The sequence below is a fragment of the Argiope bruennichi genome, chromosome X2, assembly GCF_947563725.1.
Source record: "Argiope bruennichi chromosome X2, qqArgBrue1.1, whole genome shotgun sequence".
Taxonomy (NCBI): Eukaryota; Metazoa; Arthropoda; class Arachnida; order Araneae; family Araneidae; genus Argiope; species Argiope bruennichi.
In genome coordinates this window covers 69,267,927-69,284,043 of record NC_079163.1, presented here as the reverse complement: position 1 = coordinate 69,284,043, position 16,117 = coordinate 69,267,927, and the positions used below count along the sequence as shown (strand labels likewise).

The following is a 16,117-nucleotide window of genomic DNA, read 5'->3' as shown; positions in this document are numbered from 1 at the left end:
TATTGGAAGTTTTCTGCAGCATGACACCGGCTATGATGAGTTGAATTTGTACTTGGTGAGGAGGAAAAATGCATTGAGTAATTATTCTTCGTGAGTAAACTGATTCTAGTTCCATTACAGAATTTAAAAGATTATAGAAATTTAAATGTTAAAGTTGTTTTGGGAAAAAAGTGCACTTGTACTTTTTGAGCACTGTAAAATTGATTGCGAATTTCCACTTTTAATGCTCTGATTTCGCGTTAGAATTTATGTAATGTTAGTCGCAACTGGTTTTTCAGCTAGATTATATTGAATTTTTCATTGCTATTTGAAACCAAATATCGATAAATACGAATTCGCGGAATTCTATTCTTTCATGCATGCAAAGTTTGACACACGAAATCTGAATATTAAGTCCTAATGGAAGTTCCAGATATTAGATTTCATTCCCTATTCGGCAAATTTTACTTTTACACGAGTTATCGTAGAAGGAACCCTTTTTGCATAGAATTTAAACTTTGAATCATGCAGAAGTCGGGTCGAAAGAGTTAGTTTTTTCTTTGGTTTCATCCGACACAATGAATAAATGTATTGCATGAAACTGCCTCCTGACTGTGATTTGACAATGTATTCTGTGATCCAACTGCAAATAATAGTAAAATACTGTTGCAAAACTAGCCGTTTTTCTTAGACAAATTTTGGAAGTACATCCTGATAATTCCGAGCGCATTTGTAGTCAGAATCCGGATATCTATTAAGGGCTATAAGAACTTTATCGGCTAAGTCAACACTTTACTATATCTGAATTTGTTGCTAAATGTTTACTTCAGTCGGCTAAAGTTGAAATGTTTGCAATTCACCTGGCTTGAAATTTCAACCGCTTCTGGATCATCCTATAATTGAAATATCTTAAAGCCTCTTTTCACTCATAAATGCATATTGATTTTACAAAAATATAATCATTAAAATTTCTTGCGAAATGTTTCGATTTTTACTAGGATATGCCATTGCTGTATCTGGTTATTTATAATCCTTTTAATCATATTCTTTATTTAATTATTTTTTTTTATTTTTTTTTGGATATACATAATTTAGAATGCTCTAATGATGCAATACATTCTCCAAATGAGTTTAGCATCACTACCAAAGGATAAAATTTTGGTCTTATTACTTAATTTGTCCTACATTTCTTAACATATATTTTGGCTCATTTTATATGAAATAATAGTATTTTTTAGATTTGGACAGAGTTCTTGAAGTTTCCAACCTAGTGTTTGTCTTTCTCTGTTGACCGTCCACTAAAAATATCTGGAATTATTTTCAGCATGCCTCAATATAAAGAATTTTATAATAAAATTACCTACAATTTTTTTTCAATGCGAAGAATTGATTCTGTTTTCTTAACCAAGTTAAAACAAGATTCCAAAGCCGCCAGACACGTTTCCATCCATTATTAACTTTTACGCCTTTCTTACTTTTGCAACTTGATTTCTCTCACTATTAAAAACACAAATTCACAGAGCCATGAAAATGCAGAGGAATTTTAATGGCTTTCAAGCTGATTGTAGTCTTCCGAATTCTTTTGGTAAAACAATTTATGTACCCACTTGTTAAATTCATTAAACATTCGGAGTTAATTTTCTGTTATTTTATTCTCAACAGTACTTATTTCAACGTTTTCTTGACTTTTCTGTCAGCTGGGTACAAATTTCGCAATTAGATTTTAAATCAACTTTCCAGTAAATTATGACTTGAAACTTGCAAATTTTGCCATCGGGAGGTTAGTTTAAAATCAATTCCAAAATTTCACACATGCAAGTCTAAAAAACAGCATTGTTTATAGTTTTAAATGTGGTATATAAAAATTTGTCATTTAAATAATTGCTTTTTATCTTTCCAGAGTGTCAAAGGAGTTCTGAAAACTTTGTTGGTGAAGGAAGGAGTATATGCAGATTGGGTTCCTGTTGATATTGTTGCCAACACTTTAATAGTCGCTGCATATTCTCTGCTAACTCAAAAGTATCAAATTTAAGTTTGTTCCAAAATATTCTTAAAATTTTTATTTCTTAATTTGCTGATGCCCGCTATTTTATTAGCAGCAGATTCCCAGCATTTTGTTGCCTCGCTTCCTAGTGTAATTTCAACAATCAATACCACAATGTTTTAGTTGGTTCATACGAAATAAAATTTCAACTGTAAATTGAACAAGAATTACAAGTATTTTAATACACAAAATAAAACTGCCGCCTTTCTTTCAAAGGAGCAGGACAGATGTTTTACATTTACTGGTATATATGTTGTATCGGTAAACCGTCAGAATTTCCCTTCCCAGATCTCGTGGGCTAATCTGTAATCGCATCTTAAGCATTGTGGCTGTTCCGCTTCCGTGCATCAGCGTATGCGTGACGATTATTAATGATGGAAGACAGACGAGGAAAGATGCAACCCAATGATCTAAATGTACCAAAATTTCTCATGATTAGAAATAATGAAAATCTAAAAATAAAAATACTGTGTTAAAAGGGATTTTCTTTCAAGACCTAAGAATCGAAACAAATCGGGGTAAATGGGAAATATACTCTAAGTAAATTGGGATTGAAATCGCACTTATAATGCATCGTAATTTTTATATAATCGAGAATTATTTCTTATGATATTCATCGTAATTTTAACTCATTCTAATGTTTCGAGCTTCACTTTCATGAGTTTTATTTTGACCTAGATTTTGATTTAAATTAAAATGTAATTCATTAATAGAAGCGGCTTTTTATATTTACTACTTTCTAGTTTGAGTCTTTAATTCATTCATCAAATCACCAAAAGTCGTGGAATTTTCGAGCTACCTACCTGGGAAGGTCAAACTCTAATAAAAAAACACTCCAGTATTATCCGGAAATCGAAATCTGTCCCTCTGCTGATGCCACTTCGTGTACAATTGCCTTATAATAGAATGAAGCTAGATTGTATTGCCAAACATTTATATAAAAATGCCCTCTTAAATAAATATCTTCTGTTAACATTCCTTGTTTATCAAAATATCCTGATTCGTATATAAAGGACCGGCAGAGTGGACAGACAGTAAGGCCCCACGCCAGCGTGCTTCAAAAAATGTACTTAATCTTATTCAAAATGAAATCAAATAACGTTTTACTTTTTATCATTAATTTCAAGCTTTTTCTCGTTTTTAAATCCGCATGTTGACCAATGTGGTCCAGTATGTTTTAACGCCTTCAGTTTTACGACAGTGAAATGCAGTTGCAAAAAAGATGAGAATAAAAGCGCGGCGTTAGTCACCTCTCGAAAGGATAATTTTCCTTTCATCTTGCCTCGAATCTCACTGGCATTAAAAAAAAAATCTTATTTGAGGCTAGGCCTGGTTCAGAGGAGTTTGTTTTTGTATTAAAAAATTATTACTAGTTTGTTTGACAAAAAGCTCTTCCAGACTCTGCAAGTTCTTTTGTCTCTCTCGCATACATCCTGGTTTGGGGGAGTAGATTATTTTTCTTTTGATTATGAATAAAGCGAATTTAAATTAAAATTGTATAACTGATTTAGCCAAAGTTAATTCCGTCTATTTTACTAATATAGATGAATGTATTATTCGCTTCACTATCCAGTGACGACCATTTTTAGACTATAATACTTCGCTAAAGAGTGAGGTGAGGCTAAGAGAAGGCTGAGCATATTTCAGTTATTGTTCGTCATTCTTTGACCTAGATTTAGGTCGCATTAGATACTTCTTGCTACTGTTTTTTTTCCACACGTATGTGAGCGTCATCTAGTTTCGGATTGTCCTATTTTACTGTAACTCAAAAGTGCGCATTGACTGCTTGTGTGGTTAGTTCAAGTAGCAAAAAAGCTTTCAGGAGTGGCACAAACAGGAGTGGCATTTCATGTAATATTAACTGTTACCGAGATTGTCTAACATTGTTAATTTCAAAATGTCATAAAAAAAATTCAATAAAAAAGTGTTAAATAAAAATTGTTTTGTAAAAAAGTGAATTAGCAAATTTTAAGAACGTAAATCTTTCATTTAATCATGTTTTAAGGTGTATACCTCTTACAGTAAATAAATTGTTCTAAAGTATTTTGTTGCGAATTAAATCTTTTTTTTCCACAATATTACGAGTTATCCATTTTTTTTTTTTTTTTTTTTTTTTTTTGCTTGCTGCATTGCATAGCATAGAGCAATATTTTGAAAACTTAAATTCTACATTTATTGTCTCACCGTTGTGATGACACTTGTAAATTATGCATTTACCAATACGATATTACTTTACTATTCAATTTTATGCATTTTACTTGAAGTTATTCGTTAACCCCGATGCATTGATATTTTGATTTAAACATCCGAATTTTAATAAAATGTCCTAGCTCACCTTTTATACATTTTTAAATTAGTGTTGAAAAGTGAAAGAATTATATTTTTAAGTCAAAGTTTTAATTAAAAGGGCAGTTCTAATTTATATACCTGACGAGTGAAACACGCAACCACCATAATCGACACTCGTATTTCAAAATCCATTAGTCTACTGTTGGCAAACTGAAGGGTTGCGAGCTCGAATCTAAAGGTAAGTGAAAACCAAGTCTGAGTTAAAAATTAATACGAGCAAAAAAAAAAAAAAAAATTGTTATTCTAATAGGATTTAGAATCTTGGATATAATTATAGTATTATGAACTAATTTGTTGAATATCGGGAAAACTATTGCATAATATTAAGAACTATATTATACAATATTAGAACCCAATATTTATCAATATAAAGAAAGCGTTGTATAAAGTCTCGATGTTGTGCAGTATTGTTTTCCAGATTTTACAGTATTATACTATATAGGGCACTACTTTGGTACGTATATAGTGCTTTCTACACTAAGCCTACTTTTTAAAATGTGCTTAAAATCATTATTACAGTGCAACTTCGGTAATTTGGATGCTTTTAATCGTACTTCATTAGCATTTCCAATTTTTCTTCGGTGCCTGTAACTTTCTATTGTGTTATTCGAATATCATTTGTAAAATGAATTTATTTTGTTTAAAGTGAAGACTACGAATTGTACTTTTGGATTTTTTAGTTAAATGCACCTGTACTTTAAATCCACAACGTTCATGATAACTTGAAAGATCTCTAATTCCATCGCCCAATTCACTGTTATTTAGTATACCCAATAAAGAAATTTTGAAAATTTAAGCTACTTATAAAGTTAAAATTTGCTATCTATTTCATTTTTTTTAATTTCCTGTTCATTGTGTACTATGATTGTTAAATATTCTGAATGAATTCCTCTTTGGCAATTTTAGTTTCAAATTCGTTGTTTTCTCTTTCAGTTGTTGGATAAATCGAGTAATTCTTCTGGTACCTTCGAATAACTCTTCTGTTTTCATTATTTTTCACTGATTTTTTTTTTGCATCAATTGCTTATATAAAAAAAACCTTAATTTATTTTAACAGGTATGTAAATACAAACTATCATTGGAGATTCATGCTAAAGGATAAGTTTTCAAATATGCGGATGAGAAATGAGAATTCTTTGTTTGAATGCCATAGGCAAAATATTGTTGAATGAATTTTGAATTTGCTTTGAGTTATGCAATTTTTTAAACGTCAAGATAGGTATTCATTGTCCTTCACATCAATTTTAATAGTAACTCCATAGCTCTCTTCTGCTATTTAAATATTTTTGATTTAAATCGTGAAATATTGTTATAATTCACGCATTCAAAATGCATCTTTTTAATGTACTTTGAAAGGGAATACTCAATGGATGCAATTAAGGGAATGTCTTTCTTTGTAATAAAATTTTCATTCGCTAGCTTAGTTGCGATAGTTTTGAAATTGTACACACATTTATATTATCTGACAGAACATAATTAGAATTTATGGATTGATCTGTCGATTTATATATCTTTATTCTGCAAAGATGAGATTGGTATCACCTGCTAGTGAATGTGCGAAATTCATTTTAAGATCCATAATGTATATGATAAATACTAAAAATTTAAACAACTTCATAAAATTTGTTTCTTAATTCGTTTTATAAACGTGATTCTTAAACTCTTTTATTTTATATTCCGAGTAAAATTTTGTAGGAAAAATGTATCGAAAATCGTTTCCAATAGGCATTCGCACCCAAGGTCAGCCTTGATACACAATACAGTTAATTTAAATTTTAATTTAAATCTTCGGAATGTTAAATATTCTGATGCGCTATATATTCTAGACATACATATTTTAATCATTTTTCTAATTTTTTGTTATCCCTATCTTAAATTAAAAATTTAGATATCAAAACAAAACCATGAAAGTACTACGTATTAACAAATACTCAAAGTGCTTTCATTTATAATGCATTTTAACTTTTGATGAATATCCAAGAGTTTCTTACGACTACATTGTCGTAATTTTGTTAATATAGCTAGTTTCTCTATACAATTTCTTTTGACTATATTAATAAAAACGCGTTTAAAATCTTTGTTTATTACTTTGAAGTTGCATATTTCAAAATTCGTGATCATAAATATTATAGAATTTAATATTTTATTGAATATTAGATGCTACCTCTTGTATGAAATCAATATTTTGTCAAATGAATATATTGATAAGATTTCTAAGGTTATTAAAATATTGTATTGTCATCGGAAACCAATAACAGTTCAAAATTTCAATTTTAGAGCTTAGAGATGCGAGTAAAAATTCGATTACAGTATTATCTCTACAAACATGAAATAAAAGGCAAGGACGCATTTGTAAATATTCACTCAACTTATCTCCAGAAACCTGATTTCATAATTCTGGTTAAATGAATTAAGTGTGAATAAATTCTACAGGACTGTAAATTTCTTAATTCTTAACTTACGAAATTCAATGGAACTAAAATGAATCTATACGAAGCTAAGACTGAACTTTTTGTCTCTTTTCCAGAGAATCCCCATCTAATATCCGTATTGTGAACTGCGTCTGCCCCGAAACAAAACGCATCAATTGGTATGAGGTGGTAAGGATCTGCTTGCCAATTCTTAATAAATACCCAAGTAATACTCCTTTTCTAACGCCTGGAGGTGTGGTAACGTCAAGTGAAACCATTCATGAAATTTGCAAATACGTCTTGCACCTCTTACCTGCTGCTGCTTACGATGTCTTTACGTTGCTGTGCAAATTTAAAGCAATTGGGTGAGTTTATCTTGTTTTAAATCGGTATTTCGTCACTGCCGTTAAAATGTGCTAATTACTTAGGTGAATGAGAATTTAATGTGACACATTGCTTTACTGTGAAAGATAAATCACGAAGTTAAATTCGAAGCTTATTTGAATTGTTCGTGCAGACCATGTTCGTAAATACTAAGAATTTTAAATAGGAAATGTTAATATAATTTCGCGTGTGGAAGGGAGAATTAATGCATTCAAACATTTCAAATTTGGATTGATAGTATGAACTTTCATCTACAGCAGATCTAACATACATGAAGAGTGAAAAAAAAGGAATTATAAGTCTAGGAATTATAAGTTTTCATTTTACAAACTTAATCAGCTTTAAACATGACTTAATGATTCTGGAAAATGAATTAATGTACAATCAATTACGTTACTCTAACAAAGTTATGAATGATTATTATATAGGAATAATTATACCAAAATACGCAATATACTATCACTTAAGACAGACATTTCTCAAGACAAAGACTCGTAAAATATTATATCTAGAGTAAAGAAGAACGGCAGATCTATCGTGGAAGAATGAGCGGAGCAGGAAAATCTAAGCTGAAAGGTATTCCTAAAAAAATGTTCTCTTTGTCGCAGCAAATCAAACTCGTACTTGTCGGTATCGTAAGATTCCAAATTTTGATTTCATACCATGCTTGCCAGATCCTAGAAATGAAATTTATTACGAAGAATTAGATTATGAAGTGTTAAAACTATCTTGCCTATTGTCCAGGACTTTAGTCTGGAACTTTTCGACTGAGGAAGAACAAAATGGGAAATGCGGGAAAAACGGGAATTCACAATTTAAAAAAAGGGGGGTAAAAATTTAAATTTTTAAACGGATCTAGTGCTAGAAATTTTAAGATTTAGGGAAATCTAGATTAAATTGAATATTTGGTAGCAACAGATTTTTTTCATAATATTTCTTCTGCCTTGATTGATATTAATGTATTCTGGATACTTCCATTTTAAGTAAAAATATGGAGTACTCAATATTCTTAGGAAGTGTTAAACTTTCGATTTTGTTTTAAAAGTTTTAGTTCAGCGTTGAATCATTCATTTTGAAATGAATTTAAATCTTTATAAGCAATTGCATATGTTAGTGATAAAATTCCATGAGTAAACGTTTAAAGCGATTGTCTCAAATCCGGCATGGACCAATTAAACTACAAGGTATAAGTATTGATGAGTCATCAAAGGTTTAATCCACAAGAATGATTTTTAAATTAAAAACTGAATTATATAAAATGGAGCTTTTGTACTAAACGATTGAATATATACGATTAAGAACAGTTTATAATTAAGCAATTTAGAGACAATACAATGAAAAGTATCCTAATATATGCTTAATAAAAAAAATAATTTCTTTCATATATAGCAGTTAAATCTATAATTATTCAAATGAACATACATATGATCACCTGAAAGCGGTACAGTAGCTCTCCCCTAAAGCTAGCTGTGCATTAACGTAGTTCGAGCAATTAAAATTCTTCATATCGAATAGCATTAGGTGGCAAAACTTGTCTAACTAGCATATCGCTGCTTAATTTTTTCAGAATTTTTGTTTGAACAGTTTAATCTCACTGCATTAGTAATATACTTAAGAAATTAAAAATTCTTCTATACCTAATTGTAATGGAGAAAACAGACTTTATTCCTGTGAAGTTTTCATCATAAAGAGTAAACTTCCTTGACACAAATCTCTTAATATAAACAATTTGCCTTTTCAGGATGATTGGAGCATACAGGCGTATTCACGGAGCCATGAGTCATCTTCAGCTCTATACTACTCGGAGATTTTACTTCACATCTAAAAATTTGGATGCCATGAACGAAAATATGCTTCCAGCTGACAAAGAGGCAAGTTCTTTCATAATTTCTTAAATTGGTGGCCAACAAAATATTTAGAGCTTATTCCGATTGCCTACCAATTCAGAGAAATACTTCTGCTTTTACTCTCGTGGAATAGAAACCATTAAAATATTGTCATTTAATTAAAAACTGTATTTTAAATCTCGAACATGAAACTAGATCCCATTTTTCAGTTCTCCTAGGTGGCTGAAACGCAGTTTAATTTTTTGCAATAAGTGGGCACTGTTAATTGCGAAAAGTTTTTTAAAATAAGGCAAGAAATACGAATGTTATTGAATTTAATGGCAGGAGTATTTCATTAAGTTAATTTTTTTAAATAATCCTCCTTGATAAACTCGTTTAATTCGCAAAAAATAATTCCTTTAACTGCGGTTAAAAAAATCCATTGTCTGCAATTTGGAAATCTGAATCATACATTTTAAGACCATAATTCAAGGTAGAAATGGAAGACAATGAATTAGACATAAATTGGAAAATTTCCTTTAGACACCAAATGCATTTTGGAATTTAATATACACTAGCACATTAATATATTTTATTACACTGGGAAACATATTTCAATTTGGTCTTTAAAATCGCCTCAAATATCAACAGCCGAGTTCTCAAAGTACGATTTTTTCTTTTAAAATGCAGTTGGATCTCTTAATGCTCGCCTGATTAAATATGCAATCACCAGAACTAATTCAAATTTCGTATCAACAGTGCATCTTATATCGGCTCGTTATGATAAATGTTTCATTTGACTTGTTACTCTTTTTGACTTTGTATTTTCAATACTTAATTTAGTTAGTGTATTAGAATTTTTTTTTCTTTTTACTTGCTCTTTATGCATGATCAACATGACTTTACCTGCACTTGAGTATATAAATGAACACTTTCAGTTCACTGCCATAGTTATAAAGAACTATGGTAAACATGTCATTATAGGCTCTTTGCTTAAAATTATCATAGGCTGTATTGGTATATCATACTAATGTTTCGTGATTCTAGTAAAATAAATATCACGTTTAGGCTGGTTGCGAAGACAACTTTCAATTATAAAATTCTTGCATTACTTACTCAAATTAATTTATATAACTTGATAATTATTTATCAAAATATTTATCGTTTGATTCATATAATTCAAATAACTGATGTAAACATAAATACAACGAATTTTCAAAACAAATAATTGGATACCACAGATTAAAACTCCAAAGAGTAAGGTAAACCCAGATTTTTTTTTCAATGATTAAGTAGTAATATAGCAAAATAAAAACCATTAAAAGTTGGAAATGATACTGTATAGAAAGATGTGCTGAGTTTTTATATGAAGATCAGGAAATATTTCTCCCAACTATGTTAAAAAGCAGCAAAAAGATCTAATTGCTCTCCTATTTGAATAGATCTTCGAACCTCAACTATCTTAAAGAGGTCTATGATCTCACGCCTCTTTTGGCTGTTTGAAAATGATCCCTGTTTAGTACAATTATGGGAAATTGTTGATGTATGACTAGAAATACATACTTTGTATTAAAGGGTTCAAGGATATTTTATGATGTAATGAAATCGCAGTATAAGCGCGTTCTACATACATTATGTAAAATGTTGTGCGAAATTGGGGAAGTTGTCATACAATTTTAAACCTGGAAAAATTCAAATTGAATTCATTCTTATGCAGGGGTGTATTAAAGTTGAGGTGCACCAATCGTTCGCTCAACTAGGGTTGCCGGACTTAAAAGAGCGTGCGCTAAAACGAATTATTACACATCACGAGTTTCCAGTTAATCAGATGTGAAGGACTGCTCGAATGGACCTGTATTTCTAGAATAATTCATAAGTTCTTCAAACTTCATTTATTCCATTTTGGTTACTTTCGATTTTCAGCAAATCCGTCTTTACTTTAAGATCAAGAAACAAAGATAAAAAGGGGTTATGCATCGAATTTCAAGGAGTAAGGTATTTCGGATGCAGTTATACTTGCTCATTTGTATTAAAAAATATTATTCATTTGGACTGGATGATTCCCCAAAGTCTCAAAGAATGACATTTCCGATTGATACTTAGTCTCCCTCGCTTGGGATTTAACATGTGAAAACTGTTAACATACAGCGAAAAAATAAATGAATTTAAAGTCTTGTACAGTTCGTAGTTATTAAGCAAATGTTGCGCTGAGTTTACCTTAAATGTTAGGTTTCATTTTAAAATGGTATAAAATCTGTCATTGTTTTTAGGTATTCTTAATCGACCAAGAAAAAATAAACTGGAATCAATATTTGGAAGACTACGTCCATGGGGTAAGGTTATTTTACTTAAAAGAAAGCGATGAAAGCCTTGACTTGGCCCGTAAAAAATTGGCAAGGTAAGAGCTCAAATTAATCTTGGCTATTCACTCGTATGAAAGTTTTAGATGAATTATAATTTCTTAGTTACCTTAATATATCCTATTACGATTAATCTTAGTGAGATGTATTAAAAATTGCCGGAGAATCCTGAAACTTAACAGCCTACGAGAAAAAAGATAAATTCAAACAACGGCATGAGTAAGAATTGTTTCGTTACCTACTGGAGATTTTGGGATAAATTTTTTTACATGAAGTAAATTCATTTTAGAGTATACTTAGTGGTCAAGCAGGGAAATTTATTTCATACCGAGAATTCTGTACATTTTCATGTAATTTAATCGTTTGCCCTATTGAGATTAATTTTTATCTATGTGCATCTTAAATAGCCTACCTAATATACATAAAATAAAATATTTTATGTATATCAGAAGCCTACACAATATTTTTCAAACATTTATTCTTGCTATCGTTTTTTAATTGTTTTTTAGCCATGATTTTATAACTACATTCATTCTGATTTCGTTAAGGGATCTGATACATTCTCAACAACGAAAGGTTTCGAAATATAGGGGTAAATAAAGGAAAGTTTCTTGCAATTAAATTTTCTGATACAAAATTTCGCTTATATAAAAAGAATGAGATGTTTCAATCTTGGATAAGGAAAGATATGTTTGCTTAAATTATTGTTTTCTAATAGCACATTGAATATGTGTTGTGATGCGATAATCGCGCTCGTAACCAAATCGGTACGTTCGAAAAAAGAATGAAAAAAAAAAAAACCACTCCAAAATTAGCATAGTATGAGTATAGGTTTGATAATTATGGTGAGCTTATTTCATTACTTGTTTTTAAAAAAATTGTTCGAATTCCTAAATCCAACTTGTTTGCTTCACTTCTCTGCATTTTTGCATTGGAATTATTTGGAACTATTCGATATGTCTCCCACTTACTCATTTTTATTCATCATAATACGCATACTTCCTTATTTCTGTGCATCTACTCAATGGGAATCGCAAAATTATGCTTAGCAGTGTTTCAGGTGATTTTTCGACTGAAATAAAATTTGTTTAAACTCAATTTTTCAGATATAAATTTAGTAATTGCAAAGTATTTCTTTAAATTTGAATATTTACTTGTTAACAGTAATTTAAATTGTTTTTTTTTTTTTGCATTAATTTATCTATTTTAAAAAGGGACGAGCTTAATTTTCCATGAGGGAGGCTAAATTTCGGCAAGTTTCTTTAAAACGAAAATAGTTCTATGCATTCAAGCACATTTGTATTCCAAATTACTAACATTGCAAATACTTTTAGAAACCATTCCTGTGAAGCGTTATAATTGGTTTTAAGCAACTTCCGTTGCGGATTGTTCAATTAAATAGCTCTTGAAGATAAAATTCTAAAAAATACGCAAAGCAGAAATTATGAATCGATTGTTCTATGAATATTTCAACTACATTTCTTTAATCTGATTTCTCCCTTTTCCTAATCCTTATCACGAGAAAAAAAAAAATGAAATTTATTCGCATACTTTCCTACATCATTGTTTGGCGTCTTCTCCCTCGGGAATCCGAAATGGGGAATGTTTTAAAGCATGCGTGAAACCATACGTTTTGAAAGAACAGCAGTCGCATTCACAAGAGTTTCTCTGGGAGGATACCTGTTGATTTAGTGTGCCCGATTACCTAACCGTCATTACCTTTTCGTCAGTCACGACTCTCATTAAATTATCATCCCCCAATACTAGTTTTTTTACACATCGTTTACGTATTTCTTATATATATTCAACATTTTAAAAGTACAGTTGCTGGAGAAACGGCGAACCAGCTTTATTCTGACATCGTTTATCATACAATCACAAAGGTATTCGCAAAGAATTTACGTACTCTTAATAAGGCCATCTATATATTGAAATACGAACAAATTTCAAAATTTTCAGTGGCAACACCCATTTTTTTCAATTTCAAGTTATTCCTGGACAAACTTTCACTACTCTAAATCTGTTAGTTCCGAAATTATGAACAAATTTGTTGATACTTTAATGTTGAAATAAAAGTGTGAACTTTTATTCATATCGTGTGGCGGAGAGGGGATGTGTGAGTGTGTGTTGCAAGATTTTTTTTACAACAAATTCTAGCAGAGAAATGGAAGTTATGGAATTGGTCAACTGAAGCAAATTTGACCTCGGTGATCTGCAAGTAAATTTGAAAATATTAAATAAATTGAGAAAAGTATTCTAAAATATAAATGAAAGAGTACATTCGAGTAAAAAATACTTGTCTAGTAACATTCTTTATCGCAAATTTTTTCGGGACCTTAAAGCAGTTGCATGTAGTTTGTTTGATAATCCAACTCTGCTCAAAGGAAAAAACACCTTTGCATCATCTCGGAATATGGGGATTGACATCTCTCGGTTAATAGAACCATATTATAGTGCTAATCATATTGCAATTTATTCAGAGAATGTGGTTTTGATATACCACAGAAAGTTCCCGAATGTTACTACTTTCGAAATTATGCATTCTGTTTTTTGTTTCCATTCATGCTCGTTTCCCCGATCTTTCGCTCGGCATTCTTGCTTTTTATTCAATTTCTTTTTACCTTTTCTTTAGTGGAAGAGAAAAGGCTTTTGTGAAAATTCACAAAAGAAAAAAAAACTACCGCCGGCTTAGTACTTCGATACAGATTTTGAACCCCATCTCCCCTTTGGTGTCAAGAGGCGGCTGCCTCCACCGCCTATGCGGAAAACCTCCACTGGCCACAATAGTCTTTGCAGTTCTTCTAAAAATTGATTCAATATCCACTCTACTTTATTCATCTGTCTTTTCTCCAACTAAATTGCTAAGTCATCTTTTTTTCTAGGAGGTCATAGTGCTTTCGTGTTCCTGTGCATCTTTTTCTGCATGATGTCATTTTCAAAGAATCTCGCTTGCTGAGCTCTGAATGGACCACAGCTACTATAATACTTATAGTATACTTAATAAATTTTAATGTGTCTTGGAATTCAAATGTAGATTAAACATTTTTAAGTGCCAAGGGTTAATTTATCCATTGCCTACGAAACAATTGTTCTCTTGCATTCTAAAGAGAATTATTAAAATAAAAATTGGAGAAAAAATAGGCTGTTTTCTAATAAATTAACATTTGATCCACATGCTTTGGAAACTGTAAATGAAATTTACTCTTATAAATTAGCATATTTACTGACATTATTTTAATCTCAATTCATCTTTATATCCAGAATGTTCATTGATATTTCGAACTTATAATTCTGCATAAAAATTTCTTTTCAGACGTCAACTAATTTTCTTCTGCCTGAAGATTATTCCTGTTGGAGTCTTGTTCAGTTACATCTTAAAGAAATTTTGTACACCACGATTTGTCATCGCTAGACTTCAGTTTATAAATCTCCAATTTATAAGGAAATTCCTTAAATCAATTTTGCCTGTTGAACATGCTTAATTTGTATTACATATTGTTTTAAGTTCAAAATATGTATTTTATTTTTAACTTTACTGATCATTTATCTTTTACCGTTCCTATGTATACTTAGTATTAAAGATTGAAAGAAATTGCAAGACTCTTATTTTATCCAAAGATTTCTTTTTCTGAATTGCAATAGAAGATTATATGAATAAAAGTGGCTTTCCTTTAAATTGAGTAAAACTAAAAGATAAATCTCAAATGATCGCATAAATCTAACACTTAGACATTTTCCTTGTTTATAATTAAATATAAAATTAGTAAATATCATTGCAAATGTGAAATCTAGCATTTTGTTAGTACCGCTCTATTAACGAAGGACGATTTGCTGTGGAGTTGCAAGACTATATAACTTTAAAGCGTTATAAAATCATTTATATATAACTCTTGAGTCCACCCGAAGAGAAACCTTCTGTATAAGGTTTACGCTTAAACCACTCTTGGAATCGGAAAAAATAAATCCCCAAATTGACCCAATTAAATCATTAGTCTATCGGGATGATGCATCTTTCGTTCGGTCTTTGATTTTGTACATTACTTTAACACTAGGTCAATAGGTTTTCTACAATAAGTTTAATAAATTGTAAGCAAATATTGGTTCCGATATTGATCTCGTAAGCAATCAGCAATTCGAATCTCAGCAAAAGCCAGTTTAAAAAAAGCACGAATTGAAAATGCGATTCCCGAGATTTTGTCCCTATTTGGAGAGATGGGCCAAATTTTTCGCTTTTTAATGCTTTATAAAAACTTAAAGTTTGAGCAAATTTATCTTCTATACATATTGGTTGATTATTGTAAATGAGATCTTTACGCGGTTCTTAATTATCTTATTTTATTCTACAGCTGGAATAATTAACGACTAGAGAATTATTTTCAATTAACCTAACTAAAGTAAAAAGTTTCTTCATGTGAACATCACATAAAAAAAAAGCTAAGATGCGAACACATTAAACGCATTTTTTATCGTGATTAATTGCCTAAAACTACGCTTAAATAGACGAATAAAGCTCATACTGGTTAAAAGTATTTCTTTGCCCGTCTGAATCTTTTTCCCGCTTTCTGCAAGAAAAATTGTTGTGCTTTTTCCCCCCGCACCTTGTAATGTTCTCTTTCAATATCTAGAGAGCAAAAAATTTGACCATGTTACTCAAATTAGCAAGTTATTAGAACTCTTCTCTAATTTTCTGTAAAAGATTGGTTTTTAAGAAAAGGCGATGATATAATTATTTAAACATCCAATAAAAATCGGTTTAATACATTT

General features: G+C 30.6%; 1 protein-coding gene across 1 annotated transcript in view; it reads left to right on the top strand.

Moving 5' to 3' along the window:
• LOC129960490 (putative fatty acyl-CoA reductase CG5065) overlaps positions 1-14,941 on the top strand; it is a 48,086-nt gene extending 33,145 nt beyond the window's left edge. Inside the window, exons 9-13 of the mRNA XM_056073959.1 lie at positions 1,880-1,998; positions 6,900-7,148; positions 8,909-9,038; positions 11,264-11,391; positions 14,667-14,941. Of these exons, the coding sequence (XP_055929934.1) occupies positions 1,880-1,998; positions 6,900-7,148; positions 8,909-9,038; positions 11,264-11,391; positions 14,667-14,835 (795 nt within the window). The 3' untranslated portion in view covers positions 14,836-14,941. The remainder of the gene's footprint in view (positions 1-1,879; positions 1,999-6,899; positions 7,149-8,908; positions 9,039-11,263; positions 11,392-14,666) is intronic.
• Positions 14,942-16,117: the final 1,176 nt, after the last annotated feature.